Here is a 9,891-nt window from a genome sequence, read left to right on the forward strand (position 1 = left end):
ACTACGAAAGGTTAATTCACAGGTTCTCTACTGGACAATGAATTTACTGTGGGCTCAATAACCAAGAAAACACTCAAGTACTCAAGAGACAAAATATAACAATTTTATTCATGGACAGTGGTATTAAAACTCAGGGGGCGCCAGGTTAACATGATCAAGATAGGTACAAGTCACTGGAAATTTGTTAATTGATAATACTAATAGTCAGCAAGGTTAACTATAAGAAGAATACAACATCAAGCAGGAACATATTTAACTCGGGGTCTCAACAGTTATTATAAAAACACACCCATTCAATTAATTCCTATGATCACAATACATGCATGATTTCATTACACCGCAAAACCTGCTGTATAACAATACCTGCCCTCATACCCCCTGCACACACACACACACACGAAATAAGTCTCCCCGGCGATACAACCACCCTACATATTTATATCTTGATAAATATAACACATCAAACACTAATACAGCGGTGAAAATAAAAGTGTACTGCTGGCTTCCTTACCCACTACCGGACGTGGGATACAGCGTTCGGGGAAATCAACGGCGGCCGCCCAACTTAGTAGGGGAAAACCCCAATACTACAAACTATTAGTGATGGGACATCTGAAGCGAGGCTCCGGAGCTTGTGTCGAGCAAAAAGGGGCGTTCCAGATGAAGCCCCGATTCGAGGCTTGTATCGTTTCCGTGAAAATCACGTGACGATGACAAACGAGGCCTCGTTTTCTGCTGAATACGTCATTGCTTCATTCGGAGTATCGCTTTCGGATAAAAGTGGTTCGAAACTTCGCGGCTCTTGTGGGGTTTGCAGTATGCATTTGCATTGGTGTTGAGGTGTTGGTTGTATAGTAGCGATATCATTATATATCATAGCTTGTATTATATATTATATTACATTTTACTTAGTTTAGTAGATTATTAGAGTAAATTATACATAGTTCAGTAGATTAATAGAGTAAATTAGCCTATATCTAGTTGTATATCTAGTAGTGTGTATACTACGTAATTATAATTATAATATATATAATATATATTTTTAACATGAATGTATAACCCGGGGACATAAAAGTTCCCCCAATTGAAGAATCACCCATATATATATATATATATATATATATATATATATATATATATATATATATATATATATATATATATATATATATATATATATATATATATATATATATATTATTGCTATTATTATTATTATTATTATTAATATTATTATAAGACTAGACTGTATTAGGGAAAGCTTTCCCATCCCTGTTGCAGTTTGCTGTTCCACAATTCCAGTCCCATAAGCACTGCACTCACAATAATTTATTTACAATCATTCTGGGCATTCACTCATCACTGACCCAAAGAACTACTGAATAGTTGAACACAAAGTTGTGTGTTTGTGTGAGTTGTGTGTGCATAGGTTAATACAAGCAGAGTAAAATACTTTATTAATACACAGGCAATAGAAAAAGGGTGTGCCCACACTATGATAATTTGGTTGCTCAGGATGAATAGATTTGTGTGTGATGCATTGCTTTGCACAGCAGGTGTCACTAGGGAGCACACTGTTTCATGAGGCTTCAGGTAAATGAACCTTTTGGTGAACCAATGGGCTGGAAAGCCTCAGTGGTTCAGGAAGCCTCATTTGGCCATCACTACAAACTATCCCTCCCAGCTATTCGCACGCACCAGGAACAATCCTCAGCCCACGTCCCGGCACGGCAGCCTCGGCAAGGAACTCAGCAGCACTCACAGAAAAAGTCCTCGCAAACAACAAAAGCATCATACCTTTATAGCTTCAGTCTCTAATTACTAATTTGACACAGGTGTTTCTCTCTCGCCCGGCACACTCAAGGAAACCCCATGGACGCCACTGACATCACTGTCCTTATTTAGGATGAGCAGCTTACACATGCAGAGAGAGAGAGAGAGAGAGAGAGAGAGAGAGAGAGAGAGAGAGAGAGAGAGAGAGAGAGAGAGAGAGAGAGAGAGAGAGAGAGAGAGAGAGATTAATAAAGAGGACACTGGACACCTGATGGACACACAGACAGCATCGGTTCACATGATCACATTAAATGCATGTTTCTGGTTGATTAATTATTATATATTTCCAGTGAAAATATCAATACCACTTTTGATTTGACTTTTACTAATCATCCAAACATCATTAATCATCACTAATGTCATCATTACACATAATTTCTGTCTTTCAGTTCGATTTATATTCAAATAAATGAATTAATGAATAAAACGAAGTCGAAACCTGAGATTAAAAAAAAAAAAGCCAGCTGGTATCCAGATCAATAAGTGCTTGTTCTGGGATTGACATGGCAGCAGAAGCTCTGGGGCGTACATGACCTATTATTATTAGTAATAAAAATACCAAACACACAGACTTAATGCCAAAGACAAGGTGATAAAAAAAAGTTCAGTTCATTTATATTCTGCATCAAGCACTGAGATGATTGACAGCAGCGTATTCACTGTAATCCTGATTATTCCTGATACTGTCACTGTCAGGACAGTCGGATGTCTTGAGGAAATTCACCACTGCGTAATTCAGATCCTCAGCAGATGTGATGCAGCACTGAGAGTCACCAGTGGATTTATCTACTGTAGCGTCAATGCATTTAGAAAAATCAGAGGGGTTTGTGGGTAATTGTTTGTGAGTGACTTTAATATTTGCATAATCACAACCAGTGTCAGAAACCTGAGGAGAGACGGAGAAATGATTTACAGCTCTGAAGATCATCAGGATGGACGTCATCAGACATTAATATCATTATGAATAAAAATCAACATTTTATAGAGTAACTGGACTCACCACTTCATGATTTCCTGGTCCAGTCTGAGATGATGAATCACCGCCTGATAAAAATAATCGTCCTAAATTAATAAGGATATTATATCGCACTTCAACACTAATGTCTTGTGAAAATGTTTTTACACATCATCAAATCTCTGTATTTTGTCTCATGTCTGATTGCAGCCAATAGGTGGAGACAAATTTAAACTGGGAAGTAAATTAGGGTTAGGGTTAGTTTAGTTTCTAAATCTAAAGTAGTTAAGAGGGAGTTTTACCTTGAGACTGATTCTTCTTATAAAGAAATAGGAATAAAAGTCCAGCGATGATCAGAACCAGAAGAACCAGAACAAGAGGGATGAGCAGAGAAGAGCCTAAAAAACAAGAGATATTAATAATCATAGAATATGATAATCTGATCTTAATATCATGTTGTATGTTTATATTTCAGCACAAGGGCACCTGTCGGCATGTTAGGAGACGCTGATGTGATGTTAGATGAAGAGGATGATGATGATGATGATGATGATGATGATGATGATGATGATGATGATGTTGTTGTTGTTGTTTCTAGAACACCTGTATCTAAATCAACAATAAAATAGAGAGATTTCTTTAATTCTTTCTTTCCCCCAGACAGAGGCTTGGCATCAGCTATTTCCGCATGTTTTACATCTGTGCATGGGGGATGGGAGATCGCTCACAGCTGCAGGCATTCATGGAAACTGAACTATGCTGAGCAATGTAAGTGTTTTAACTTCTCAAATTAATTTATATGAAAGTTAAGCTTCCAAATAGCCTGGATGCCAGCCGAACTTAGCCCCGCCCACAACATTTTTAGATTGGGCGGTTTGGTCTGGCCTCGCTCCATCGAGGAGTAATTATCCCTGAACAGAAACTGTTCTGACCAATGAGATCATCAGGGCGGGCTTTAGACGATGATGGACAGATGATCAACAGTAACGTAATCATCACGTCATCAAAGGGGCTTGGATTATATTTGTTCAAATCCTAAACGGAGAGCTTGTTTGTATCTGCATCACCTTCATAATTTCTCTCAAAGATGATGATCATGTTGGGTAAGTACTCTGTGTATCAATAAATTCTTTTATATTTTTACAACACCGGCAAACATCGTGTATTCCAGCCTGATTCCAGCGCGCGTGCAGTCAGGGTTGCCAAGTTTTTACAACAAAATCCGCCAACTACTAGCCCTAAACAATAGCTACTCGGGGGGTTTTCCGGGGGGAAATGGCGTTTGGGGGGTAAAATGTGTGAATTTTAGCAAGGTTGCCTGCTAAAATTCACACTCCTGGGTCTATATATCACATAATAGTCGCTTCAACCCGCAGACATAGCAAACAACCCGCGGGGGAAAAAAGCGGACTTGGCAACACAATGCAGTTGAACAGTTGAACTATGCTGACATTTGACAATGCATCGCTCCGCTGCTCTGATTGGTTGTTGGTCTATCCAATTGATAACTTTCCTGGTACGGTTGAAACACGTCTCATAATCACAGCCCAATTTAGCAGTATCAGACTCATATTCTGACTAGAATTGAGTATGACCACGTCAGGCTAGCTTCCAAAGGCATGAACTGAAAATGCGCCCGACTGAACACGTGTTGTGAATGTGGTCGCGATACCTCAGCTCTCATCATGAGAGCTCATCAGCTCATGGCATTAAATGTAATCTGACTCCTGCAGTTAGTGCTCAGTGCTGTGAGACTTACGCGGTGACTCACTCATTATATTGAATAGACACGTTTAGTATTTAATTGTAGTGTCTTCTCCAACTCAGTCACAGTAATCCAGTAGTCGTAGCTTTGGGGATGGCCTAACAGGGCAGCGAAGCATTCTGGGAATTGTAGTCTTTCATCCCCATGAGACAAAAATAAATGTTCTGTCTTTTCTCAGTCCATATAGAAGGCACCAAATTCAAAAATAATTTCAATTTCTACTACATTAATGACCAGTTTAAATACAGATTCATCTTCCCAGCGCTGAAGTACCCCTTTAACTGTAGAACAAGTGTGGTAAAGTGGACTACCAGAAATACTGACAACTGCACTTGTACTGCATCCAAATGACAACACTCAAGTAAAAAGACTGTAGCAATCCGGTGTACAAATTACCACACCAATGATGCAACCAAACACTTTAGTAAGACCAAATTACCACATAAACCTTCACACTTTTTTCATATGTCCAGTTCCTGAGTTCACACTCTTCTGTAGCTCTTCCCAATGTGGCAACAAAAGGTTTGTTGTATTATTTTTGACTTGGGTATACTGAACGATGGAGAAATCAATTTCTTAAACGTATAGCACCGACTATGCCAACCTGGAAATTTCACCCAGGGAACTAATGGTCCAATTGGACACACAGGTTCTCTCCCACAATGATTCAGTGGAGACGTTAACTATAAAAAAAATATTTCTTTATTTATAGATTTTTTTTTTTAAATAATGTCACATGCACACACACACACACTGGAAATAAGTCTAATTTCAACATCAACATCGGAGCAAATAAACAAAAGAAAAACTTTTGTGGGTTTCCTTTATAAAGTTTTAAATATGGATATTTTTCTTACACAAACGCATCGATTGGAATCAGAAGGCTCTATTAACCCATCGGAGTCGTGTGGAGCACGTTATTTGACGGACAGCTGCATTTAATGGACTTCAGAAACAGCTCCAACTACTGCTGGGATTAACGTTAGCCTGGACTTTTTAAATATAACTCTGATTGTATTTGTCTGACAGAAGAATGTCATAAACACCTATAATGACCTGAGGGTGAGTAAATCAGAGGCTGGGTTTCATTTTTGGGTGAACTAACCCTTTCAGCATTCATTTTCAACATTTAGCAGCAATAGATAAAGGCTTAAAGCAGGTTGGAACTGTTTTTCTTCGCGGAAGCTTTGCTTAAGAGCTAATAAAATATTTAATCTCAAGACAATATTTAGTGTCTAATAATTATTAATTTGAGATTAGTAGCCATGTAATAAGCGGGATAATGTCCACCCAGCCGGTTGTTATCTCAGAATAAACCCCTTCAGAGTGATGCTCCGCTTCGCCTCGGGGTCCTGATCACTCTGGAGGGGTTTATTCTGCGATAACAACCGACTGGGTGGACATTATCCCTTACTTAAAAACATGTTTCTATTTAATTCTTTAAGAAAGTCATTCGAACCTCTGACCTTTAAGAGCTGTCACAGCTCCTGGTGCAGATAAGATGTGTTGTTGCAGGAACTGATTTGCTATAGGCTACTCCTGACTGGTCGAAATCGTATGCTACTTAGAACTAATGTAATGTACAGAAGTAGCTGCACTGCTTAAATACAAAATTAAAGTTTTTGAAAGGAAAATATAATTTAAAAGTCACTCTGATGACATTATTTTTATGTGAAATGTGCATATTTACCCCCAATTGTCATGGTATGGGGAAATTTTTAGTTTTTTTTAAACTTGAAATCAATTTTAATGGATTTCCTGACCCCAAAAATGTACACTTTGACACCACATTTGTCATTATAGCGATAACAGAAACAAAGATATGGGCTCTAGAGTATTTTCAGCACATTGGCAGCTATTTTTGAAAGATATGGGCTCTAGAGTATTTTCAGCACATTGGCAGCTATTTTTGAAAAAACTTTATTTCTTTGTGTTTATTTCTCAAGTGTGATCGCACTTGTGTCTTAAGATAAATTTATTTGTATGACCCTAAGGGGACCTTTGCATCCATACCAAAGGGGACCTTTGCATCATGACTTGAAGTCAAAGGCCTATTTTTTGGGCTTAACCTCCGCGGTCCTCTGCGGTTCCTCCACCATCTCGTGCTGCCCGCACTGTTCTCTCCCATCCCCCGCTGCCTCCGCTGTCTCCGCTGTCCTTCAATTCAATCACAATGCCCTTTTTATATTCCCTTCAGTCGAACACGCCCCAATCGCCGCTCTGTTTCTCCGGCTTCCACACCTGATAGTAATTCCAGTCATCAACTCATACACCCTGAACTCGGCGGACTCGGTCCCTCGCCGGAAATGCTCCCCCCTGAGTTTTACTTTAGTCCAGAATTCATCATCCCTGACATCCACACGCACTCACCTATAGCGCACCTGAATCCAATTTGGCCATTGCGATTGTAAGCATCACGGGTAGAAGCCAGATTAATTACACCAAGACAATGGCATGTGGATACCTCAGTATCTCCATCAATGGTTGATCTACAACACAATCTATAGCAGGGTTTCCTCAAGCTGTAGGAAATGAGAATATGAATGTACCAGAGCAGGACAACAACGTCTGAACAACTCAAGATGTTTTAAATGAACCAATAACATTTTACATAAATGAAATGAAGAATAAAACTATCACAAATACAAACACTGACCGATGCATCTGCAGAACAGCACCATAGATCTACCCAAAACACTTTTAACTGCAGAGACTGAAGTAATGCCGCAGCTCACTTTTATAAGGACACTTCCTCTTTTAAACTGTGGCTTGTGACTTTGCTTTAACAGACAGCATGCTACTTCTATACTAAAATAATCCTGTGTGAACCTACAAGAATAGAATAAGCCTGGTACGCCCCTCTCTTTGCACAGTCAAGCAACGTGATGCAAGACACACGGTTACAAACCCGATTCCATAAAAGTTGGGACACTGTACAAATTGTGAATAAAAACAGAATGCAATGATGTGGAAGTTTCAAAATTCAATATTTTATTACAACATAGATGACATAGGAATTGTTTAAACTTAGAAAATATCATTTTAATAATTTTAAGGGAAAAATAAGATATATTTTAATATATAATAAAATATTTTAAATTTCATGGTATCAACACATCTCAAAAATGTTGGGCCAAGGCTATGTTTACCACTGTGTGTCATCCCCTCTTCTTTTTATAACAGTCTGCAAACGTCTGGGGACTGAGGAGACAAGTTGCTCAAGTTTAGGAATAGGAATGTTGTCCCATTCTTGTCTAATACAGGCTTCTAGTTGCTCAACTGTCTTAGGTCTTCTTTATCGCATCTTCCTCTTTATGATGCGCCAAATGTTTTCTAATGGGTGAAAGATATGGACTGCAGGCTGGCCATTTCAGTGCCGGATCCTTCTTTTACACAGCCATGATGTTGTAATTGATGCAGTATGTGGTCTGGCATTGTCATGTTGGAAAATGCAAGGTCTTCTCTGAAAGAGACGACGTCTGGGTGGGAGCATATGTTGTTCTAGAACTTGGATATACCTTTCAGCATTGATGGCCTTTCCAGATGTGTAAGCTGCCCATGCCACACACACTCATGAACCCCAGAACATCAGAGATGCAGCTTCTGAACGGAGCGCTGATAACATCTTGGGTTGTCCTTGTCCTCTTTAGTCCGGATGACATGGCGTCCCAGTTTTCCAAAGAGAACTTCACATTTTGATTTATCTGACTACAGAACAGTTTTCCACTTTGCCACAGTCCATTTTAAATGAGCCTTGGCCCAGAGAAAACGCCTGCGCTTCTGGATCATGTTTAGATATGGCTTCTTTTTTGACCTATAGAGTTTTAACTGGCAACGACGAATGGCACGGTGGATTGTGTTCACCGACAATGTTTTCTGGAAGTATTGTATACACTGCCACTCTGAGAGGCTTTTTTATAATCAAACCATGTTGAAAATTGACCTAATAAGTTGAAAATTGGTCCTCAAGCTGGTCCTTATATGTACATTTAACTTTTACGGCCTCTTATTTCTACCTGTCCTAGCTCTCATTGAGTCCAAAATGAGCAATATTTGGCATGACATTTACAAAATGTCTCACTTTCAACATTGATATATTATTTATATTCTATTGTGATTAAAATATAAGTTTATGAGATTTGCAAATCATTGCATTATTTTTTATTCACAATTTTACAGTGTTCCAACTTTTTTGGAATCGGGTTTGTACATTATTATACATATCACATAATAGAAAACCCTGTGTACCTGTAACAGTGATCCGCAGTCGTGTGATGAAGCTCTTGTGTCCTTGATCAGACTGAACTCCACACCAGTATTCTGAATCTTGTTCAGTCACATGACTGATGCTTCCCGTCAGGAGCTGCTCTTCTCTGTCATCATACAGCTGGATCTTTCCCTCACTCCTCCATCTTCTGCTCTCCTTCACAGACGTCTCTTCAGCACAGAGATCAGCTCCAGATCTCCAGCAGAGAAACTTCACATCACTCCTGTGGGATTGTGGGTATTTGCAGCTGATGTTCACAGATCCTCCTGCAGCCGCTGATAGACTGATGCTCTTCACACAACAATCATCTGTTTGAGATCCAAATAAAGAGCAGCAATGTTACAATGAGCAGATATATTCATGATTCTGTCCAATAATGCATGACTGACTGAAAGCAGCTCACCCTTCTTAATGCCCAGATTAAACTCAGAGAAGAAACTGTAGTCTTCAGAAGCTTTGACTGTAATCTTATATTCTCCAGAGTCGTTGTCATTCAGCTCTCTGATAAACACACGTAAGAGCCCTGCAGATCTGACATCATGAACGCCGTGTTTCTGTTCTGCTGCTCTGTTAGTGTTTATTACTGGAAAACATTGATCTGCTCCAGTTTTACACACATATTTCTCACGGTTCGTGTGTTGCATCTCATATTTGTAGTTTACAATGACGATTCCTCCTGAATATCCCGTCACACTACTGATTCTTTGACCTGTTCAACACAAACTCAGATATCAGTGTGTGAAGAATGAAGACATGATGGTACTTAATTTTTTTTATTTAATGACAAACACGTCTGTTATGAGTGAGACGTGTGAACGGCAGTAATTTCAGTCAGTGTTGAGTATCGTGATGTTGAGGAGATCGTCATGGGTTTGAGGCTCTCAGTTACTCACCTGTTATAACCTTCAGCTTCACTTCAGTGGAGAGATCATTTCCAACTCTTTCAGTTCCACAGTAGTACGTCCCAGAATCCCCTTGCCTCAGATCTCTGATGGTCACAGTGAAGACTTCTGATCTTGTGTCGTCATACAGAGAGAATCTTCCAGAATGAGCCCATTTATCTTTAATATC

The 9,891-nt window shown here is 39.3% G+C and overlaps 1 protein-coding gene across 1 annotated transcript; it reads right to left on the reverse strand.

Annotated features, from left to right (window-relative positions):
- Window positions 1-2,458: 2,458 nt before the first annotated feature.
- Window positions 2,459-9,505, reverse strand: LOC137073726 (uncharacterized). The gene is made up of 5 exons (XM_067442431.1): window positions 9,224-9,505; window positions 8,802-9,128; window positions 3,091-3,186; window positions 2,834-2,895; window positions 2,459-2,719 (listed from the first exon to the last, which is right to left on the reverse strand). The coding sequence occupies exons 1-5, from the start codon at window positions 9,462-9,464 to the stop codon at window positions 2,459-2,461; spliced, it is 987 nt and encodes a 328-aa protein (XP_067298532.1). The 5' UTR covers window positions 9,465-9,505.
- Between the last annotated feature and the right edge of the window lie 386 nt (window positions 9,506-9,891).

This window comes from Pseudorasbora parva, chromosome 4 (assembly GCF_024679245.1).
Source record: "Pseudorasbora parva isolate DD20220531a chromosome 4, ASM2467924v1, whole genome shotgun sequence".
In the NCBI taxonomy this organism is placed as follows: Eukaryota; Metazoa; Chordata; class Actinopteri; order Cypriniformes; family Gobionidae; genus Pseudorasbora; species Pseudorasbora parva.

Coding starts and splice junctions, on each gene's coding strand:
- LOC137073726 (XM_067442431.1), bottom strand. CDS start 9,464: ATGCAACACACGAACCGTGAGAAATATGTGTGTAAAACTGGAGCAGAT. Junction 9,129..9,223: donor TAATCTGGGCATTAAGAAGG/GTGAGCTGCTTT, acceptor GATCTCAAACAG/ATGATTGTTGTGTGAAGAGC. Junction 2,896..3,090: donor TAAGAAGAATCAGTCTCAAG/GTAAAACTCCCT, acceptor TTATTAATTTAG/GACGATTATTTTTATCAGGC.